The 23,353-nt window shown below is 53.9% G+C and overlaps 1 protein-coding gene across 1 annotated transcript in view; it reads right to left on the bottom strand.

The window, feature by feature from the left end:
* Positions 1 to 23,101, bottom strand: part of DISP3 (dispatched RND transporter family member 3) — a 57,594-nt gene extending 34,493 nt beyond the window's left edge. Inside the window, exons 1-3 of the mRNA XM_043573745.1 lie at positions 22,704 to 23,101; positions 2,209 to 3,307; positions 1,065 to 1,284 (exon numbers count right to left, since the gene is read on the bottom strand). Coding sequence (XP_043429680.1) covers positions 1,065 to 1,284; positions 2,209 to 3,304 — 1,316 coding nt within the window. The 5' untranslated portion in view covers positions 3,305 to 3,307; positions 22,704 to 23,101. The remainder of the gene's footprint in view (positions 1 to 1,064; positions 1,285 to 2,208; positions 3,308 to 22,703) is intronic.
* Between the last annotated feature and the right edge of the window lie 252 nt (positions 23,102 to 23,353).

Raw genomic sequence — 23,353 nt, 5'->3', positions numbered from 1 at the left:
AGCAGGGGTTTGTTTAGCAAAGAAGCAGGGCCAGGAGAAGGTTCCTAGTGCAGCGACTGGCATAAAAACAAAAGGGGTAAGGGCTCTGGATTGGAAAGGTTGGCTTTTAGTGCCAATCCCACCACTTATGGGCTTTATAATTTGGACAACTCACTTAATAGGGCTGTGCCTCGATTTCCTCAACCATAAGATGGAGATGATCATAATAGCACCTGCCTCATTGGGTCGGTGTTGAGAATTAAATGAGATGGTGTGTATAAGGGGCTTATACCTGCACTGTGCCACATAAATGTTGGTTCTGATTATCATAGTTGTTGCTCAATGCAATGGATGAGTAATGGAAGGAACAAGGGTATTTCAGGCAGAATGATTCATTTGCCTGGAGCTGGCCTGTCAGGGCAGGGGACTGAGAGGCATCACAGTTATTGCCCATCAGGACTGATAGATGAACTATTTAATGCCCCTTCTGGGTGAGGAAGGGCCTACGTGTATTTTTAGACACATAGCCCAAGGTTTGGAGGACAACCAAAGCACCCACTACCTGAGAGCACCTTCACATCTCTTGGCTCACCTCCTCCTAATGCCTCCAGAAGGTACCGGGACTCATCATTCCCATTCTACAAGTAGGGAAACTGAGGCCCAGAGAAGTAGAGGCATATTTGCCAACTCTCTCTCTGGGTAGAGGAGGCAGACAGGCCAATACTCCCTGGTCAGTACTCTTTCCAGAAAGCCCTCTAGGCACCATCTCAGGAGAAAAATCAATATCCAAGACTTCTTAGGCAAAAGCCCTGGGATTTCCTACCTCCTCCAAAGCTTTCATGTTCACTAACCATCAGCACTGATCAAGAAAAGGGGCTTTTTGAGCTGTCAGAGTGACAGTGAGGATGTATCTGGCTCTGCCCCTGATTCAGGAAGAAAGACTTCCTAGGGAGAAGGTTCAGGGGAGGTGATCTGGGGTTTATGAGAAAGAAGCACTCGAAAGACAATTTCCTACCCCAACACAGCCCTTTCCTGATATACACAAAGACAAACAGACACTGCGTGCAGCTGGACCTCCTACCTACCTAGTAGACTGCTTGGCCAGCATGGCCACGTAGGTGACCACAAAGCTCTGAAACTTGGCCCGCTGCTCCTCCCAGCGATCGTCCACTGAGTAGTAGTTGGGCAGGGGTGCTCCAAAGAGGATCTCGCTGCGCAGTAGGGAGCTCTTGAGGTTTTCTGCGGAGAGGCCCTCGTCCACATACCAGTAGAACTCGGGGTGAGTCATGGCCAGCTCTAGGGAGCCTGCAGGGGCAGGGGTGGTGGCCCAAGGAGCTCAGAGGGCAGCTCCCCACAGCCCTCCATCAACATCATCCTGTCCTCCTTGCTAATCTCACTCCTTTCTAAGGAGGTGGCACTCCCCCTCAGGCTGCCTCCAGCTGTCTCAAATGGAACAGAGCAATGGTTTAAAGAACTCACTGCCCAAGAGCAGCAGTCCCCCAGACCTGCTCAGGCAGCCCCCAATAAATTCACATTTTATTTGCATGTGAACCTCACCTAATTCCAAGGCTCAGTCTTTGCAGCCCTCGAGTTCCACCTTTCCATTACAGTCCCCATTCATCTGCCTAGAATCCTGCCCGTGTGCCCCTTAGAAGGCACACCCAAGCACCCAAGCCCCACCCCACGACCATTCTCTAGCCCACCCCACCTTTCAAGTCTCATCCCTAAATTACTACAAACTAACCCCACCTTGGTCTCCCTTCAACTTGTCTCTCTCCCCTATCTTCCTCTGATTAGATGCCCGGTCCTCTAACCACATCTGGGTTTCCCTCTAACCAACCTCATGCCCAAGCCCTACCCCACCCATTCTTTAACTGGCCAGTTTCCCACAATCCAGGTCTGCACCCAAACCTTCCTTGCCTCTCTCAGATCCCATCTCACATCCTACCCTGCTGCCAGCCCTTCGCTGTATCACCTTCAGGTCACGCCCAGCAGGCAGCTCGAGCCTGAGTCTGCCCACAGCGGAGTCCCACCCCATTCTCCTTCAGGTGTGAGTCCATGGCCAAATTTCCCATGGGTCTCTAAGGTACCTTCTCTCAATCTCATGAAGACCCACCCTCAGCCTCACTGAGGACCCGCCCCTTACAAGCCCCACCCACCCAAGGGCTCCACCCCTTACAAGGCCCTCCCCAGCAGGCTGTGTCCCCAGCCACACACAAGTCTGCTCACCCCGGATGTCGGCCAGGTCCTGGCCCATGCCATCATAGTAGATCTTGCCGCCTCTCTCAGTGGGGAAGAAGTAGGTCATGAGCGAGCTGGGTGGGGAGCAGTAGGAGTAGGACCCTAGTGGAAGGTCCTTGAGCACCTCATGGGGTTTCCAGCAGAACTCCCGGAAGCCCGGGTGGTCCATGATCTTGCGCTCAATCTCGTGGATTGTGACCAGCCGCTCACTGGTGAAAATGTTGCGCTCTGCGTCGCCACGGGCCAGGAAAATGAGCTCAATGCGCCAGTGCGCATGTGTCTGGGTGTTGGCGCTCACATAAGAACGTGAGTAGTCCCAGCGCGAGGCACCCCTGCGGGCTCGGCTCTGATTGGCCGCAGCCACAGCACGGGGCGGGGTGCTGGGTTGGCACCGTCCATTCTTCTGCATCCCCTGGTTCGTTGGGCCTTCACTCTGGTTGGCTGCCAGATCCACCAGGGTTGGGGCCTCCCGCCGAAGACGCCCACTCCGATTGGCTGCTGGTTTCTGGTCTGCGGAAGTGTCAGGGGATAAGCCTGGGCCACGCCTTGGGGCCGCAAAGACTGCCCGTGGGGGCCTGGTGACCGGTCGAGAACGGTTGCCCAGATGCAGCTGCTGCAGCTGCTCTGAGATAAGGCGCTGGAGCGTCTCAGAAGTGAAGTCAGCCAAGTCGCGCCGGTTGCGCCCCCAGGACCCAAACTGGGACTTAAGCGCCAGCGCGAGGGCATCAAAACGCTGGGAGGCCTCATGGTTGCGGATCTCAAAGGCGTTGTAGGAGATGTCAATGTCCAGCGGCGGGTAGTAGAGGAACATGAAGGCCGACAGGGCCATGGGGATGCTGCAGCCCAGGAAGAGCACCAGCCCTGCACAGCAGGGATTTGTGAAAGCCCAGCCCAGGGTGCTCCAGAAGCCCGAGGCAGGCGGCCGGGAAGGCAAGGTCCAACGCCTCCAGCAACACTGCCCTCCTTTCCCAGCTCGGGGCCCTGGTTTCTGGGCCCTCCTAAAGGCCTCACCGGTTGCTTCCTCCTCTTCCTGCTCCTCCTCTAGCCACACGTCTTGCAGCAAGGGGTCATCCTCCGAGTCCATAGCCTACAGGAGAGGGAGAGGGTCAGCAGGCTAGAGAGAGGGAGAAGACGGTGCCCTGTGGCTGCAGTCGCCCAGCCCTGGGTATTAGACCCGTTCACAAATACCGCGATGGAATTGCATCGCGTGGGCATGTAACTCAACTGAACTTCATCGCTTGTACACAAAACAAAGAAAAATATGTTACTGGTCCATCACCTCCCCCAACTAGATCTTGGCTTTCGAGGCCACAGGAAAGGGAGAATCACAGCCCGTTTGCAAACAGAAGAGACATTCCTCCCTGTGTAAGGGATACTGGGGCAGGGAGGTGGGGGGGTGGACTCTGACTACACACGATTTCTCAACTTCCTCTTCATGCTTTGATTCTAGAACTCATGGCCAACAGGAGGCGTTACTCCACTGCCATCACTTTTACTTATAGTTAGCAACTCTAAAATAGATCTACCTTGTGACCCAGCAATAGCACTGCTAGGAATTTATCCAAGGGATACAGGAGTGCTGATGCATAGGGGCACTTGTACCCCAATGTTTATAGCAGCACTTTCAACAGTGGCCAAATTATGGAAAGAGCTTAACTGTCCATCAACTGACGAATGGATAAAGAAATTGTGGTTTATATACACAATGGAATACTACGTGGCAATGAGAAAGAATGAAATCTGGCCTTTTGTAGCAACGTGAATGGAACTGGAGAGTGTGATGCTAAGTGAAATATATCATACAGAGAAAGACAGATACCATATGTTTTCACTCTTATGTGGATCTTGAGAAACTTAACAGAAGACCATGGGGGAGGGGAAGGGGGAAAAAGTTAGAGAGGGAGGGAGGCAAACCATAAGAGACTCTTAAAAACTGAGAATAAACAGGGTTGATGGGGGGGTGGGAGGGAGGGGAAAGTGGGTGATGGGCATTGAGGAGGGCACCTGTTGGGATGACCACTGGCTGTTGTATGGAAACAAATTTGACAATACATTTCATATGAAAAATAAATAAAGTACCTTCTGAAGTATCATGGTAGGAGGAAAGAACGTGGTCTTTGGAATCGGAGTTTGGGTCCTGGTAAGGTGAACGTTGGCAAGGCAGTAAACCTCTATGAACCTCAATTCGTCGTCTATAAAACAGAGGTGGCCACTCCTGCCTCACACAGTTGTGAGGAGGGCTGCAGTCTGGGTAGTATATTAGTTACTATCTGTCACATAAGCAGATTTCTTTGCTCCCCTCGGGGGCTGTAATGTGCCTAGCGGTCGCCCATGGATGGGGCTGTGCCAGAGCTGTCATAGCTCTCCTCAAGAACTCTCAATAGCTCCCCACCCCCTCTTTGGGACACTGCAGCTGCAGCCACTGTTTGTCAGGCTCAGGCCACTTAACATGCAGCGCCAGCAACATCAAACCTTTGGGCACGAGCAGGGGCCAGGCATCTGTCTCCCCAAGACTTGGGCACAAGCAGCAGGAGGGCCTGGCAGGAGAGGGCAGCCCAGGCAGCCTGAGGACTCCTGCAGGGTGGCCTGAAGGCAGGAGGCCTTCCGGCATCCCCGGGCATGGCCTGTTCCCCTTGTCCCTCCTGTCCTCAGTTTGGACGGGGAGAGACTCATTATCCAGTTAGACGCCAGGCAGCGAGAAGAGGAAGCTAATTATACCAGAGCTGGCTAATTAATGCTGCCTTTCCTATTAACATTCTCTAGAGTGCTCCATTTCAATTAGACGGTCTGTCCGGGAAGAGAGGGGGCTGCCGTCAGCCCAGAGAAAGTGAGGAAGAGAGGGTGAGGGGAAGGAGGGAAACAGAGACAGAGAGGCAGGAAACGGGAGAGATGAGAGACAGAGACAGCTGGGAAGAGGAGACAGAGAGGAGAGGGGAATTGAGTGGGGGGTGGGCAGACAGAGATGCAAAAAGGGAAACAGAGAGGAGGGTGGGAGAAGAGGAGGGCAAAGCAGAAAACTTGAAAGGGAGAGAGGCCTGGAGGGGATGGGAACCGCTCCGGTAATATGCAAGAGTCCTATCCTATGATGAGATCATTAAACTTCCCATTTGCGATGCCCTAAAGCATTCTGGCCGAGGGGACGCCATATGCTCCCAGGACCAATTTGTGTTAGCAGGAACTCCTGAGTGTGAACCAGAGGCAGCTCAGACTCACCCCATGTCCAAGAGTAGAACTAAGTCTGCATGTGGAGGTGGGGGCAGGTGGGAGCTTCGCCCCCACTCCCAGCCTTGGAAGGAGGATGCTGATGGCAATATGGTGGAGAGAGAGGGACAAAGGCTACTTCTGCCTCTTTTTCTGGGGTCCATCCACCCTGTCTCCAGCCTCAGCCTGCCTTTCAAGATGTATAGTTTACGGTATGGTGATATGTGAGCGGGGGTCCAAGGCCAGGATTCTGGGTCACGGCAGCACTTCCTGAGTGATTTGGGGGATCCTGCTGTTGCACCGGCGATGCCATTCCCCAGGAGTCTAATGCATCTTTCAAGGTCTTGCTCAAGTGTCACCTCTGACAAGAAGCCTTCCCAGATCTGAAGCCCCCAGCGACCCATCTAAACTTCTCACCACACTTAGGGGGTACAAATTACTCAGGGACAAGGAGGGAGAGGCAATATAGTAGGACATTAAGAGCTAAGGCTTTGGAGGCAGACAGATCTGGATGTCGGTCCCAGCTATACAATTTAGAGCAGGCGATGTATCCTTTCTGACCTTCAGTTTTCTCATCTATAAAATGGGGCTACCAGTAGTCATCATCACAGAGGTGATCAGATGATGTACACAGCAGGCTGACCACAGTGCCTGGTACATGTAAGTGCTTGGGAAATGACTGCTTCTGTTCTTTTATACTCTGCTCCTCCGCCAAGGCTGTGAACTGGAAGACTCACATGGCTCATTGCATTTGCCAAAAATGATCACAGCAATATCTCTCGTCTCATGTGCTTTTCTCATGGTATGACTGAGACTTCTCCCATCAAGAAGTAATGTCTGCATTCCTTCCCCTTGAATCCAGGAGTGTGGGGGCTGTGACTGCAACAGAAGTGGCTCTGAGACTTCTGAGGCTTGGCAAATTGAGAGGCAAGCTTCCCCCCCTGGCTCTCTTGGGACGCTTTGTCCTTGGAGCCCAGCTGCCATGCGGAGAGGAGGCCCAAACTAGCACAGGCAGGGAGACCACATGCGGGAGCTCCTGCTGACAGCCGGCATCAACCATCAGATATGTGAGTAAAGACACCACCGGCCAAGGAGTAACCCAAGCCTTCGTGTCTTCCCGGCTGAGACCCAAGTACCATGGAGTAGAGCTAAGCCACTGTCTCTTGTACCCTGTCCTGACCCACAGAGTCCAGGAGCATAATACACTGGTTGTCATACATCACTAAGTTTGGGGGATGATTGATTACATACTAACAGTAACTGAACGATTATAATGGATCCTGTCCCCTATGTTTGACTCTGTGCCCTGCAGACAACATTTTCTGGATTGAAGTGCCCAGAAAATTGGGCACAGCCATTCTGCCTCCCAGTGAGAGCCCCACAGCCGGGTGGACATGAACGCCAAGAGAGCAGGGACTTGGCTGTCATGTTCCCTGCTGGGGTTCTGGGTTTCAGATAATTGTCGAATGAGGAAAGGTAAAGGAATCTCTGGAGAATCTGGGTTAGGTATTAGAACTTCCCCCGGGACAGAGGATGATCACCAAACAATATAAACATGCAGCCGAGAGTATGGTTTCTTCTGCCTGGGGTGGGGAGGATCTTGAAGAGGGTGAAACGGACAAACAAGAAGTGGACTCGATGAGTTCTTTGTCTCTCATGCCTCCCACCCCCACGCTTGTCTTCTCTACCTCTGGAAAGAAAAGCTGCCACTTGGGAAATGACACCAGATTGGTGGTTGACCACCACGGCTGCAGGCCTGGCTCAGCCATCAACTTTCTGTGTGGCCCTGGGCCTGTCCATCTGCTCCTGGGGCCCTGTCTCCCCCATCTGGCTTTGGGATGGTAAAGCCTCAGGTCCCTCTAGTGGTGACTCCCGCCGAGCTGCAGAGAAGCCCTGGTCTGCAGGCCAGCGAGGGTGGGTGGGGTCTGAGAGACCCTCAGCAAACCCAGGGAGGCCTCAGCTCGCAGGTGGGGTCTGACAGCAGCACCTCAGTGGACAACCACCTCCTCGGGCTTTTCCACAGGGTGGGCAGCAAATCGCACATTTCTTTTCCCTTCTCAAATGATGAGAATTGATTAGCCGAGCAAGGAGCTCCAGCTGCTCCATGGAAAGGCACTAAGGACAGCTTATGAGGGACCCATCATGAGCCGACTTCCATTATGCCTTCACGGTCTTCATCATGGTGGGCCTGCTCAGTGCCCAACGTCCTCTCTGCCCTCCCCTGTCTCTCTCTGTCTCTGTCTCTCCTACACACACACACACACACACACACACACACACACACTCAGAGATGGTCAGAATTGAACTCTGAGCCTCTCAGGGGCCCAGGAGACAAGGTGGAGACATCCACAAAAAAAGGTCTCCCTTCTCTTGGGGGAATCAAGAGGGGCAGGTGCCTGAAAGGGAATGGTAGGTCCTGGGGGGCCCAGAGGGAGGAACCTGGCCCAGTGTTAAGGGCCAGGCAAGGGGCAATCCAAAGCCACATTTGAAGCATAATCTCAATATTATAACAGAAAAAAAAAATTCTACATGCATTAAAAAGAAAAAAAAAACACTTACAATGGTTATCTCTACTTTGGAGGATTATGGGTAATTTTCATTTTCTCCTTTATACTTGTCTATTTCCAATTTTTCTGCAATGATCAGGTGTAGCCTCACTTTTAGAATGAGAAAAAAAAACTTATTTAAAAATAGAATGTGTGTGTATGTGTGTGGAAGGGATTTTGTGAACAGCCTCCAACTCTTTGAGGAGTTAGGATAATAGGGGCTGGGAGGAGGGTTCTGTCCCCAAAGGAGAGCAAATGCGGAGGGGGGTGACTGAGTTGCAGCAGGAGAGACCCTGGTTAGAAAACAGAAGGTCCTGGAAGAGAGGCAGCTGGCAAAGGCCAATGAGTGAGCAAATGTGGAAATCTCCTGTTCTCCTGAGATAAAGAGAGGGGTCTTTTCTTTTGAGCTTATTTATTTTGAGAGAGAGAGAGAACAAGCAGGGGAGGGGTAGAGAGAGAAGTAGAAACAGAATCCCATGCAGGCGCCACACTGTCAGCGAGGAGCCCCAAGCGGGGCTCAAACCCATGAACTGTGAGATCAGGACCTGAGTCAAAATCAAGAGTTGGAGGTTTAACTGACAAGCCACCCAGGTGACCCGAGAGGGGTATTTAAAATGAACAGGGAGGGGCACCTGGGTGGCTCAGTTGTGTCTGACTTCAGCTCAGGTCATGATTTCACGGTCCGTGAGTTCAAGCTGCGCATCGGGCTCTGTGCTGACAGCTCAGAGTCTGGAGCCTGCTTCGGACTCTGTGTCTCCTTCTCTCTCTGCCCCTCACCTACTCGTGCTCTCTCTCTCTCAAAAATAAGTAAACATTAAAATTTTTCTTTAATGAACAGGGAGTAGATCATGTCCCAGAAGGGGCATCAGAGCACAGGCAGTCCAATCCCTTTGTCTTCCAGATAGGGACACTGAGACCAGGCAAAGAGAAGGGACTCACCCAAGGTCTTATTTCAGTGGCAGAGCCAGGACTCCGGCTTGAAGGAGTGCTCAGTCTGCTCCATCGGCAGATTCTGGGGGGACTTCTTGGCAGTCCCTGGGAGCCACCAGGCCCGGAGAAGACGACACATGCTCCCAAAGAGCCAAATAGGGAAACGACTTTTAAGGTCTAGGGAAAGAGGCCTTCTTCAAGTCCCAAGCCAGATGGACCCGCCCCCCAACCTGGACAGAATGGGGCTTTGGTGGGAGGCGATGTTTCCTCAAAGACCCCCTTGACCCAGTTCTTGCTCTCCTGCAGCATGGCTCCCAGGGATATGGCCCCACGCCAGAGCCTGCCTGCAGCGCTGGTTACAACGTCCCTCCTTCCCCTGATGGGTGACAGAAACATTCCTTCTTCATTCCCTTATCCCAGCCAGACTACTAAAAGTCACATTAGACATGCAGATTCAACTTCAAATACATACATGTATATATAATTTAAAGGCAATTAGGAGCTAATCAGCTTTTTCTTCCTGTCTCGGGGTGTTTTGCCTCCCTGGTGCGGCACTGGTCCTCAGAAACATCTTGGGGTGTTTGATTCTTCTACCCTTCGGCTGAGAGATGTGCGTGCAAGTTCAAAATGAGACGGTTGGAGTTGAATGGTCCCATTCTCCCCTGACACTGAAGTGGGGGACATCATGTCCTTCTCTGCTTCCTGGTTCTGGGTCGGCGCCTTTGGGTGAATTCAGCTCATCTGAGGCGGAGAAGGGCGGACAGGAGAAGGGAGAGACCTCCTGGGCAGCAGTGTCCTAATGCCCTATCTGCTGATGCCCCGTCTTCCCTCCAGATGCCCCAGCTATGTGCCTTCCATCCTGAATCCCCAGCCCTTCTCCAAGACCTGGGCACTCCATCTCAGGCCAGGAGGCTATAGGAGCAGTGGAGACATGGTGGTGAAATTGGGGCCAAATCACCAGGTGGGGTGAAGCTAAAAGCCCCACTAACTCACTGCAGAAACTCTGCCACCCATTAAGATAACCACAATCTAATAATTAGCTGTGTGTCTGCGAGGTCCAGGTACTCTCTCCACCCTCCCTCATACACCAGCCCTGCAAGGGAGGCAGTAGGCGCGTCCTCATTTAACAGAAGAATAAACAGAGAGGTTAAGTGACTCCCTTACGGTCACACAGCGAATAAGGGGTGAAACTAGAGTTTGAACCTCAGGTCTACGGATTCTGAAGCCCATGATCATTTCTGCATTCCAGGTGGCCCATCAGTTTCTTGAGAGCTGAGATGGCAATACCCATTGAAAAAACCCACTGCTCTTTAGCCAGCCTGCACTAGCACTGCAAGACCTAAAAACCACTCTGCTTTCAGTACCTGTCAGCTCAAGGCATGACTTAAAGGAAGTCCCCATCAGTCTCGAAGCCTAGCCTTCCCTCCAATGGGAACATGGGTGTGTTGGTTACCTTTGTGTGGCTGGGCCATGGGATGCCCAGACGTTGGACCAAACATGATCCTGGATATGGAGCCTGAGGAAAGCAGAGGACCACCCCCCTCCCCCACAATGTGGGCCTCATCCCATCAGTTGAAGACCTGACTAGAATAAAAGGGCCGGGTAAGACGGGGCTTCTGCTGACTGCTAGAGCTGAAGCATTAGTCTTTTCCAGCCTTCAGACTCAGTCTCAGACATCGGCTCTTCCTGGGTCTCAAGCCTTCTGGATTTCGGACAGGAACTTACATCATCTGCTTCCCTGGTTCTCAGGCCTTTGGGCTCAGATTGGAACTATCATCGGCTCTCTTGGGTCTCCAGCTTGCTGCCTGTGGACTTTGGGATTTCTTAGTCTCCAAACTCATGTGAGCCAATTCATCTATCTATCTATCTATCTATCTATCCATCCATCAGCCTACATCCTATTGGTTCCATTTCTTTCTAATACAGTTTTCTCAGAGGGAAAGTGGGGGTGAGGCAGGAGCCCCATCCCAGCAGATAGATCCTAGAGGTCTTCCTTCAAGAAGCCCCAAGTCCTACCCAGAATCTCAAATGAAAATGGCAAAAGAGCCAGGCAATGCCCTCCAAATCTGAAGAGGGAGGGGCATGGTTGGGAGGCTCTCAGGGCGTGTCTGAACCCTTCCCTCAGCAAGAAGTTCCCCCATCTACCCCCCCTCCCAACCGCCCCCTCCCCCAGCCCTGAGGAAACCTGGCTTTGCAGCTGTGGCTGAAGCTCGCACGTGCCCCTACTCCCCTTCAGACCCCCTGCCCCTCAAGAAACACCATATCCTCATTAGCTAAATGTGCCAGCAGAGGGCAGGAAGTTCAGAAGGACACATGTGACCACTTCTCACAAAGCAAATCTGGGCTTATTTATAGGGAGGCAGAAGGGGTGGGAGGGAGGGAGTCGGCAGGGGCTCTGCGGTGAGCCTGTCCAGGCCCCGTGTTCCCCAGACTGGGGCTGGCTGCGGAGACAGAGTACATGAAGGACAGCCGGCCTCCCGGGGTTGACAGCTGGTGAGGAAACTGGGCACTGACTCGCAAGCCCAACAGCTCAATATATATCAGGCAAACAAGCTTTGCTCTGGTCAATATATCACCCGGGGAATGTCCCAGCCAGCACCAGAGGAATCCAGTATTAATGGTCACCAGAGCATTGCCACCTTCTGCCGTTCTGTGTGTTCTCTCTAGTGGGCTCAGGGGAACAGAACCGGCCTCCCCCCAACGCTAAGAAGGATCTGGGGTACCAAGAGCATCAGGGCCTGATTTTGGCGGGGGGCAGTGGGGAGCTAAGGATGGATTTTGCAGTCAGATACACCTGGAGTCAGACCCTGGCTCTGCCGCTGGCTGGGCGCCTGGGGTTTCGGTTTCCCCATCTGTGAAATGGCGATGGTGACACCTGCTTACTGAGTCACACAGCTGCTGGTGCGATCAGTATGAGCTTCAGAGATGGGGAGAACCCTAAATCTGGCCCCGGCTCCTGTCAGGGCTGTATGTTGGCTGGAGCCGCCTCTTCCATTCTCTACGACCTTGGCCCTCAGATGTTAACATGGGTCATTCACCAGGTGTGCTTGTTCAAGTGCAAACTTCTGGGCCAGACACCAGATCCAGTCACTCAGACTCTCGGGGGGTGGGGGGGGGGCAAGGCCCAGGAATCTAGTGACACCACCTCCCCGGGTGATTCTGTTGCAGGTGGCCCGGGAGTATTCCTTGAAAGACTCTGCTGTCCTGGTCACCTTCCCCAGCTCCCCGTGGTTTCTTCCAGCAGGTGGTCTAGCCTTTGGCACTCCCTTTCCTGCGGCTCATGCTTGCCTCTCTGCAGGCTCACCACACCCCTGGGGGGCCCTGTGGATGGACTCAGGGCTCACTCCTCTAAGCGCCTCTTCCTCCAGCCATGAGGACGGAAGAGATGACGGCATCTGGGCCAGGAACAGGACTTTACGTCCAGAGAGAGGGACACAGGCTGCCCAGATCTGCCAACCAGCTCTTCAACCAGCAGTAAAAGAAAACAGCAGGCCAAGGGCTTACTCTCTGGCAGAAGCTGTGGGAGGGGCCTGGGCAGGGAGCTTCACATCCACCAGGCACTGCCGTGTGCCCAGCACCAGACACTTTACTTATGTCCTCTCTGGTCCAGCCTCAGCTCTATGAGGCAGTGTGCAGGGGTGGGGCGGGGATCCGGGCCTCCGCAGGCCCAATGTCAGAGCCCATCATTTTAGCCTCTGTGCTCTACTGCTAAGAGGGATTCCACCCAGACTGCCCCACTCTACACCTCTTGCCCCTCCCCCACACCTCTTCCCACCTAGGAACTCAGACCTCATAGCCCAGACCCATCAGTCCGGACTCCTGGAGCCCTCCAGGCGACCTTGGCATCTCTGAAGAAGAGGCAATGAAAGCTTAATAAAACCAGCAACACTTACAGAGGCCGTAAAATACAGCCAGGCCCCCAGGCGTCCCTTGCTTGAAGGGTCAGAAGGTTCCTGAAAACCCTCACTACATGCTCTGGCCAACCTGTCTGCCTCCCACCACCTCTTCCCCACTCCCTGGTCCCAAGTCCTGGCTGCTGTCTGGACTTCAGTGTCCATGGGGCCCAGTGGCCAATCAGCTCCCCAGCCCCAGACCGCTAGGTTAATAAAAAATAAAAAGATTCCCACAAAACACGACCAATAACCATGGCCATAAAAGCCAAATTGGATTCCTTCGTGGATGATGAGCTTGGGGTCCTTCTCTGTCTCCGAGACCTGATTAACAAATATGTAAAACGGTTCTCCTATCATCTCTGGCTCCAGCCAGCTCTCCCTGCAGCTCCAAGCTCAGGGACAAGGAATGAGGCAGAAGCGGGGGGATGTGTATCTAGGGCAGAAGAAGCGGCCCTCTGGGCCTCGGCACTGGCCTGCTGTGTGACTCAGAACAAGTCACTTAATACCTCTGGATGGCAGTCCCCCACCTGGGGAGAGATGCTCTCACACCCTCGCCCTTTGTGTTCTCGGCCTCTGCCCAAGAGGGGGACACAAAGGAAAGGCAGAGGGCTGCCCTTCACCCCATCCAGAAGCTGTTGTATGACTGGGGGAGGGGGAAATGCTGGGAGGGTCCTGCTCTGACACCAGCCAAGCAGTACGTCCTAGGTGCCATCAGCTTTGCTGGGACACAGCAGATGGCCAGCCACCTGTCAGTAATCAGCTCTGGGGGAGGCTTTGGAAACTGTATCCCTTCCCACCTCACCCCCCCCCCCCCCAGAGCTCCCAGACTACATCTGTGGGCCCAAGGACACTGCAAGACCCTTCTCAGCCCCACACCACGAAAGACAAGCATGGAGGTAAACTGGAACACAAAAGATAAAAAAGCACATAATACGAAGTGCTCAGACCACAGAGAGGCCACCACGACTGGCTTGGGATGGAGCTCCAGGGAGGCTGTACCGCAGCCTGACTGCCAGGAAAAAAACAGGGAGAGCCCTTAGGGTAAATGTCTCCTCTGAGCACTCCGAGCTTCCCCAGCCCCTGCTGCTGACGCTTGCGGAGGGCCAAGGAAGCCAGCACCAGCCGAAAGCACAGGAAGGAGATGCTGGATGCTGCTCAGACCCTGCGTCCCCAAGACAGAGCCAGCCCTGCCCCTGCCCCTCACATCCTGGGGGATGCGTCTACGCAGCATCTTACAGCTTGTAGATCATTTTCACGTGGGGTTTCAAGTCCTAGGACTTATTTCCAATTTGCAAACAAGAACTGAGGCTAAAAGAAGTAAAGGGATTTCTTTGAACCGGATTTCTGATAAGCTTGGCACTCTCCTCACTATATTGGACTTTATTTGAGCCTTACATGTTTGAAACTCTCCGAGTTCTGGAATCAGCCCTCCTGATCCCTGCTGGTGTGCACACAGGTGAGCGCCTTCTCCATCTCCCTCGGTCTTTCTCAGGGTCTGCACCCCCCGCCCCCCAAAGAATCATACTGGCCACAGCCTAGGCACAGCTCAGGCCCCAGGGAAGGGAGAGGAACATCTGGGACTAGCAAGTGAGTTCATCGACTTGAGTGTCTAGGTAGAAATGCACCTTCAGTGCCCACACTGGTCAGTGGCTCCGGGGAAGAGCTTCCTGGCTACACTGATGATGACAACTCGGGTGCCTATAGTGGGGAGTGGCACAGAGGCCCCCGACAGGGTGGGGAGTCTGACACGGGTTCTCGGCCTCACCCCACACCCTGTGATGGTGCAGCTGTCTACAGAGACAGGAATTAAGGGTCCACGCTGAGCAGGCAGAGCAGAGGGCCCTGGGATAAAGAGCAGATCTCTAAGCATCCTTCCTCAACTCCGCTACCTTTCCCAGGAGATTCTGGGCCCCAGCAACTGGCTGTGGCTCCCAGCTGTGGGGACCACAAGAGACCCCAGTGAAGTTACCTGGACTCAAGAATCCCAGTCCCTTTCCACCCCACACCACCCCTGCTCAGTGGTGCAGTATCACCCTAAGTCAGTGGGAATCCTCACCCCAAATCCTTCCACAGTAACGGGGCTCTGTCTCCTCCTTGCTTGTGATCTCAGGCTAGTCTTCCTTCCTGGGTCTCAGTTTGCCCTTTGTCAAGTGGGAGGGCTGGACGCAATGAGCTTTTAGATAACTTCCAGTTCTGTCATTTGGAGACCCCAAAAGGCCAGGACACAGAAGTGTGACAAGTGCACATCAGCTGTGCAGCCTCTTGGTTTCAATCCCTGCCATGGCCAGGAGCCAGAGGACACCTGTGACTGGAGGGTCCTGCAGAATGGGATGGGGGTGGGGCATGCAGTGAGGGGCCAAGGTTCAAGGACTCAGCCTATCTCTCCCTGATCCTGTGCTGAAGGGTGTTCCAGGGGACAAGAACAGGTCCCTTCCTTTTGTCAGTACTTGGGGTCAGGCTCTGCCAGATCAAGGTCCTGGCTGTCAAAGTCTGCCAGCCCCACTTACCAATTCTACATTTACCCCTTCATTCATTCATTCATTCATTCATTCATTCATTGTCTTAATTCATTCACCTGATGGTGCTTGCTGTAAAGTAAAGAGTTTCCAGGGCACCTGGGTGGCTCAGTTGGTTAAGCGTCTGACTCTCTTGGTTTCCGCTGAGGTTATGATCTCACGGTTCATGAGTTCAAGCCCCACATCAGGCTCTGCAATGACAGTGCAGATCCTGCTTGGGATTCTCTCTCTCTCTCTCTCTCTCTCTCTCTCTCTTCCTCTCCTGCTCTCTCTCTCTTTCTAAAAAAATAAATAAATAAACATTTTAAAAAATGGTTGAAACAGTAAATTAAAACTAAACTAAAGACTTTCTGTTAAATTACCTTTATCTTCAACTCCTTTTCTCCAGAAGATTCTATGAACCTTCCCACCCCGGATCTATTCTCATGGTCATTAATGCCCAAGAGCACCTCTTGGCTGACATGTCCCTGCTCATCACAAATTCCTGGCTCTGTTACTCTGGAACCATCTGCTCAAAGCCTCTGGAAAACAGGGTGAGAAAGTCAGGAGCCCTTGCAAGGAACGTGCAGATGTTACTAGCCTGCAGTGTTCTTCACCAGTCAGCTTCTCCCCAGCTTCTTCAGTTGAAGAAGGGAAGGAGGGGTCTTCTCCTCTGGCCACTGACACTTTTCCAAAGCCTGACTTCTCTCTAGCTTAGCCTAATGTGTCTCAGGCCTGGATGGCAGAGAGGAACCAAAACCAACATCCTGCCTTTGTGAAGCCACAAGATGATGCTTTAAAACCAGCAAATACTTTTCACCCAGGGATCTCGCACATGCAGTCATATCCAGAGGGATTTGAGTCCCAGCTGTGTCTACATGGCATGAAAAGGGGAAACATCTGGAAGAAAGGCAGGCAAGTCCTGCCAGTCTGCCAGATGTGGCATGCATATGGACATCTGAAACATGGCCCGCTTGGCTGGTTGGCAGTCAAGAAGCAAGTGGTCAACCCATGTCACCCTGTCAACCGGGACACGGCCCCAGTCCATACGTACAAGTTACTCAGATTACTGAAGGATCCGAAAAGTATTTTGGCTGCAATCTTTAGAGACCCACATCAAGATAAAGGCCAAAGAAGGGCTTCGATCATCATCTGGGGTCTGTGCTGCTGGCACCGAGCCCAGCTTGCCTGTGTCTCAAGCGCCATCACTCACCAGCAACTTGCTTTGTCTCTCTGTGCCTCACATTTCTCATCCTTAAAATGAAATAATAATAGTAATGCTTTGGGGTGCCTGGGGGGCTCAGTCGGTTAAGCGTCTGACTCTTGATTTTGTCTCTGGTCATGATCTCACAGTTCGTGGGTTCGAGCCCTATGCTGACAGCACGAAGCCTGTTTAGGATTCTCTCTCTCTCTCTCTCTCTCTCTCTCTCTCTCTCCCTCCCTCCCTGGCACTCTCTCTCTCAAAATAAATAAAAAATCTTAAAAAAAAGGAAAATCCTTTAAAAAAATAACAGTAATGCCTTCATAGGGCAGGTATGAGGATGAAATTATAACATCCATTAAGCTCTATGCCCAGTGCCTGGCAGTCAGTAAACATTCCAAATATGTTGGCCATGATTAGAATCACTGTCATCAGGGCTCCTGGGTGGCTCAGTTGGCTGAATGTCTGACTTTGGCTAAGTCATGATCTCACGGTTCGTGAGTTCGAGCACCGTGTTGGGCTCTGTGCTGACAGCTCAGAGCCTGGAGCCTGCTTCGGATTCTGTGTCTCCCTCTCTCTCTGCCCCTCCCCTGCTCATGCTCTGTCTCTCTGTCTCTCTCTCTGTCTCTCTCAAAAATAAATAAATATTGAACTAACCAAATTTTTTAAAAAAAGATTCATCATCATCATCATCATCATCATCATCATCATCATCATCAGACGGGTCATTCTGCAGAACTCTCCCAGCTAAGAACACAAGAAACCACCCCCAGGACAGTGCAAAGGCCAGTATGAGAGGGAGGGACACATACTTCTCCCCCCGAACATCCAAGGACCGCCAGTTTGCCAAACCCTTTGCCCAGCTCAGCCCCATTTAAGCCGCCTTCCCCAGAGACAAGGAGACCTCCACATTCTGTTCCATGATAGGAATAGCTTCCAGCCGGCAGTCATGTGTCCTCTAGTAACGAGGTTTGGCAAAGGACATGTCGTCCAGGTGCCAGTACATGTGTCGGATGCCTCGGGCAGATGGTTGGGCGGGGACAAGCTTTCCCTACATCCCATCTTCCACCAAGACATCATGCTAGGAAGAGCACCCAGGTGTGCTGTGGGCACCACCGGTGGGAAACTTTCCTCCTGACCCCGGAATGACTGCTTGTTTGGATCATGTCCTCTGAGCCCCAAAGGACAGACACCTGGGTTCCTCTTCTGCTTCTAGTGGGGGACCTAGAGGAGCCATCACTTTCACCCATCACCTCTGCTCCAGGGAGGAGACGCCAGGCGAGGATGGGAGACTCTGGTGAGCCCTCCAAGGACAGAGACAGGCTTTTCCACTTCTGCACCCAGTGCCTGGCGCACAATGGGTCTGCCCAGGCAGACACTTGTGGGATTGCAGGAGTAAGGAGAAGGCTTTTTCTTGTAGAGGAGGTTTCAGCCTCTTCAAACATTAGCACAGCACCTGGCACATGGTCAGTGTTCTGTATTTGCTACTGTTGTGGTTCATGACGATGCATAGGTGGGGACCTGGCCAGGTCGGCAGGGTCAGGTTTGAGCTGGGGGTGCAGGGTGTGGGGGAGAGGACTTGGTGTGAAATGCAGTGAAAGCCAGCTGCATTTCACCCCTGCACTTGGAAGAGAAGTATTATCTTTACCGCCTGTATTGGCTCAGATCCTTCTCTGAGGCCACTTGGATTCTTCCCATACTCAAGGCGGCCAGCCTGGCTCCCTGGCGTTTGGGCCTTACCACCAATGTGCTGCGTGATGCTGGGTAACCCACCCCCTCTGAAGTAACCTCCCCATCGGTAGCCCTGGCATGTCACAGAGGTCAACCGTTTTCCTAGTCCAAGCCTCACGGGGGCTTCTGCCTGAGCCCCTCCACAGGCAGACAGGTTTGGGCTCCCATGGTTGGTGACAATTCAAGATGCAAAGGCAAAGCCCCCAGTCCCAGCCCTGAAAACCCATTCTCCCTGAGACAGGGCCAGAGCTAAACTCAGGGGACAGCCCTGCACCTTTCACCCTTGGTGGGGCCAGCAGAGGAATTTACATCCTTTTCAAAACCATCATGTAAATGGTTTCTTGACAAAAACCATTCATTCAGTGAATGAATGAATGAATGAATGAATGAATGAATGAATACCAGAAACAATGCAGAATCCTGGCCAAAGTAGAGTCTTTTGCTTTATTTGATTAAAATCTGACCCCAGTGTGGCCTCTTTTAGGTGTACAGCTTTAGGAAACCTTTTTCACTTCTCTGAACCTTGATTTTCCCATATATTAAATGGGAATAATGATCCGTACTCCACGAGAGATGCTTACAAGGTTAAGTGAAATAGTATCTATACATGCTTAGTAGGTAATCAGCAAACGGCAGCCTCATTATCAGCGTTGTTATTCTCAGCCTGCTGCTCCGTTTGTAAGGCAGAGGACTGAGGCCATTAGCCTTGAATGATGCCCATTTCCAAAGAGCTCTGATGAGCCTACAGACACACATTAATTGCACCCCTCCCACCCGTGTGCCTTCCAGCTGGAAGGAGCAGAAGCGGCCGTCTGGTCTCTCCGTGGCCAGGCAGGGAGCTCACTCACCAGGGGAGGCTCGGCCACCTTCTCTGGGCTATCCGGGCAGTACCCGTGCCTCTGGCTTTTGTCGAGCAGCTGGCGTGTGAGCCGCACTGTCTGCCCGTGAAATGCGACTTTCAGAAAACATGCATATTTGTGAGTTGGTGCATGTTTCTATTTCGGGCCGACACTGCCCTCTTTATTTATTTTCCCTGGGCTTTGCATTTGGAACCCAGCTTGGAAGGGTGTTTTGACAGACTGTGACACCACTCCGGCTCCTCTGGCAGGAGACATGCTCTGGTGGGGAAGGAGGATTTAAAATGACAGTCTTTCTCTCAGCTAGGGTCCATTGACAATCAGACACTCCTGCCTCCTGGCCCAGCCCTGGGTTTCCCCATATTTGGGTGGGGGGCAGAGTAGAAGAGGTACAGGTGGGGAAACAATTTCAAAGAGGGGGAAGAAGCCCAAAGAGACTAATCATTGAGCTTCCAAAATCATAATAACACGGCCGTCATTATCAACACCAGTAATGTTACTATCAACTGCTGTCACCACCACCACCACCATTTTTGGGTTCCTATTTTTATGACTGACAGTGGGCTGGAAGACTGCCCTTAGGGAAACCACCTCATCTTTCAGCATCTCACTGTGCTCATCTGTAAAGGTGATTTTGCAGTACTCAGCTCATGGGGCTGTAAGAAGTGGCCGCTCAGTCAAATGTCAGCAGTGACTGTCTTGCCTCCTGGTCTCAGGTCTTGGCCAGCTGCCCACGGACAGCCGACTTGGTCAAGTCTTAGGGATTTGGGGCTGATTGCCAAGACCCTACCCACCAGGCAGCCCTCTAAAGCTGCTCTCAGCTAGTCCCCTCTCTGTGGTCATTTACAAGCAGCCCAGAATTGACCTTAACTCAAGGAGGAAGGACCTTCGCTCAGACAACTCCATCTGCCTTTGGATGACCAGGTGAGTGGAAGGGGTGATGAAGAGACCAAAGAGATGTTTAAATGCTTAAACTGTCAGACAAAAGAGCCTAAACCATGATTCCAAGGCTCTGAGGGGCAGGAGGTCCAGGCTTAAGTTCCTCCGTTTCTACTCATTCATTCATTCATCCACTAAGCATCCGCCAGCAGAATCAGTGGTTCACGTAGAAGACATACTGACAGGGGAATCAATGTCTGCCCCAATGGCGATTGCACTTCAGCAATGTGACCTCAAGAAAATTACTCGACATCTCTGGCCCTATAAAGGAAATCATCTTAACATCCACTGCTCAGGGGACAGAAAGAATTCACCAGTGGTGGGTGCTTTGGGCAGAGGGGAAGGTACCATAACCCCTGAGGTTAGAACCATGTTTTCAATCCCACCCACACTCAAGAGTGAGTCAATGTTCCACATCACTAGGACCAAACAGGGACTCTTGAGGGTCCCTTCAGCCAGCCCTGCACCGATGGGAAGCCTGAGGCTCGGGGAAGGGAAGTAACTTGCCCAAGAACACACTGGGAGACTGTGGCCAAGCTGAGACTAGAACCCAGGTCCCCCCACTTCCACTCCAGTGGTTCTTCTACCACATCACACTGGGATGCTTCCTCTTCCAACAGAGTTTCTGGAGTTTAAGGGCAATAGCAGAAGAGGTATCAAAGGGCAAGCCAGAACATGAGTACTGGATGCCTCAAAATCCCCATGGAGTGAGGGCTTGCTGTGATTCCACAACAGAGGAATCCCAGCCTGTTGGAGAGACTGCAGAGGCTCTGGGGCATCCAGTCCTAGAAACATTCCCAGGGAGGGGCTGGAAGCGGCTGAGGCCATGGGCAGGGAGAGGGGTGCTGTCAGACTTTCAAGGGGAGGGGAGTGGAGGCATGGAGTCTGCCCAGAGAATGGAGTCAGCTCCTCCTAAGGGTCATCTGTGTCCATATGGGAGCAAAGAGTGACTGGATCAGACCCAGGCTGAAGGAAAGTTGGGGAGAGAGTGAAGGCAGCTGGGAAGGAGGAACTGGTGAGAAAGACAAAAAAAGGGGGGGGGGGAGATACACATGGGAGAGGAGAACAGAGCAGGGAAACAAAGAGAAAGTGCAAGCAAAAAATGATGCAGAAAGAGGGGTGTGTACCCTGGTTGTAGGAGATTTGTCTGGAGTACATTTGAGGAAGGGGAGCAGGCATGGGGGCGGTGAGCAAAGCAAAATGGATTCTGAGAATAAAACCAAGATTCTGTTAAGGCCAGGCTTCTGCCCAGATTCCACTGGGCCACAGCCTCTTCCTTCCATTTGGCAGATGCCAGGTTTTCTGCTCAGGTCTGCATTGGTGGGGGGGGGGGGGCGGGGGGCAAAGAGGGGGTAGCTGCTCCTCTACCCCACCCCCCACCCCGCCCGGAAGTGTGTGTGTGCACGGGGAGCCCAAGCAGCTCTGTGAATCGCTGGGCACCCCTGTGAGCACCCAGGGGCGAGCTCCGGAGTCTGGGGCTTAGTAAGATGTCGGGGAACAGCAGGATCCGGAGTGAAGATGCCCGCCTGGATGCTCGTGCTTGTGGGGAGACCTGAGTGTGTCCACGTGCGAGTGGATCTTCCCTCTGTGTGTGGGCTGTGAATGGATGTATGTTTGCGTGAGTGGACTATGAATCTGTGTGGGGATTGTTTGTGGTCTGTAGATTTGCGTGGGTGTGCGCATGGACTGTGGGTCCGTGAGCTTGCGCGGGGGTTGTGGGTCTCGGAGGCCGCCTCGCGGCGCTGTCCGCGGTGCTGACCCTGGGCTTGGATGGGAGGGGACCTGTGCCCAGCCTCAGGGGGACGCGGGAATCTGGCGCCGGCTGTGTAGCAGACAGGAGCCGCGGAAAGGAAGCCTCCAAGTCTTTCTTGGAGGCGCCTTCTTAGTCCACCTGCGGGTCCCCCCCACCCACCCCCGGGGGAGTTGGGAAAAGTTCTGCCAGCGGCGGGGTTGGCTCGGGGGACTCCGCGCCAATCGCACCAGGAATCTTACCCCAACCCTCCGCGCCACTACGGCCCCGCTGCCCACCGCACCTCCACCTTCACTCGCGTTCTCGGCAGGGCACGGGGCTCCCCTATCGCGATCGGCTTCCGCCGCCTGCCCAGTCTGCCCCAGAGCTCCCGCGCGCCCGGCTGGACCTGCAGCTAGGTTCATTGCTTTCCAGGACTCGGGAAACGTCTGGGTGAAAGCATGAGTGCGCTAAGGTAGGGAGTGGATGGAGAGGAGGTCAGTCACCTTTTCCTCCCTCCCACTCTAGCCAGGCCGAGAGCCGGATCCGGGGCGGCTTCAGACTGACTCAACTTTTACGGAATCAGTCATCCACCCGCGAGGACGAGCAGGGGGCCGGAGTGTGAAGCCTCCCGGGAGATCGGAAGCCTCGCCCGTTGTGGACCTCAAACTGGCCCGTGCAGAACGAAGCTGCTCCCGCCCCGTGAGGAGTTGGTGCGGAGCTGGAGCCCGGCCACGGGGGGCCAGCTCCGGGCTCTGCCCACTACCGGCTGGCCTTCCCGGCGGGGGCGGGGGGGGGGGGCGCCAAGGCCTGCACCCAGGGCTGGTTGGAGAGCGAGAGAACTTCACACACAGCCCCGCGCAGGCCGGGGTGGGAGCGGCGCGGAGGGCTTGTCCCTTCCTCCGAGCGATGCATCCCCCCAGCCCCGACCCGGATGGCGCCCAGGGGCAGTCGCACTCACCTCGGCTGGCCAAGCTGGGCTGGCTGAGCCGCGGGCGCGGGAAGGAGGCGCACCGGAGGGGCCGGGGGCTGCGGCCACCCCGCCGTGAGGACTTGTCCCCTCGCGGAAGTCGCAGGGAGATGCTCTTCGTAGCTGCAGGAGGCCCGAGTTCCCCGCTCCGCTCCAGAGAGCGCAGACCGCGCACAGCCTAGTGCTGAGACTGGTCCCCAGCGCGCAACCCGAGCGCTCGGCGCCGCCGCCGCCTTTTATTCGCCGCCCGCCTTTGTTTGGGTCCCGGCTCCTACCACGGGGTATGGGGGTGTCGGGCGCAGGCTCTAGAGCCGCGCCGCCTCCTAGCCACTGGCGCCTCAGGCCTCCACGCCGCCTGGCTTTGCATCAGTGGCCGGCAAGGGCCTGCGCTCCGCCGCGCACTGCTGTCCCTGGAGCCCGCCGCCAGGCGCTGCCGTGGCCGCCGCTCCCCCTGCGGGAGCCGCGCGGTGGTACAAGCGGGCTCCCATTGCCAGCGGGCGGGGCTGCGGGTGGCGCAGCGACCCCTGGGGGTGGGTCCACGCCTCTGCAAACGGCCCAGGCTGTGCCTCCTGCCCCGCCCCCAAGTTTCGTAGGTTCCCAGGTCTCTTCCCCCGTCTTCGCTCCTCTCCCAGTCCTCGCAG

Source organism: Prionailurus bengalensis, chromosome C1, assembly GCF_016509475.1.
Source record: "Prionailurus bengalensis isolate Pbe53 chromosome C1, Fcat_Pben_1.1_paternal_pri, whole genome shotgun sequence".
NCBI classification, from domain to species: Eukaryota; Metazoa; Chordata; class Mammalia; order Carnivora; family Felidae; genus Prionailurus; species Prionailurus bengalensis.
The sequence above is the reverse complement of the archived record's forward strand: the minus strand, read 5'-3'. Positions and strand labels throughout refer to the sequence as shown.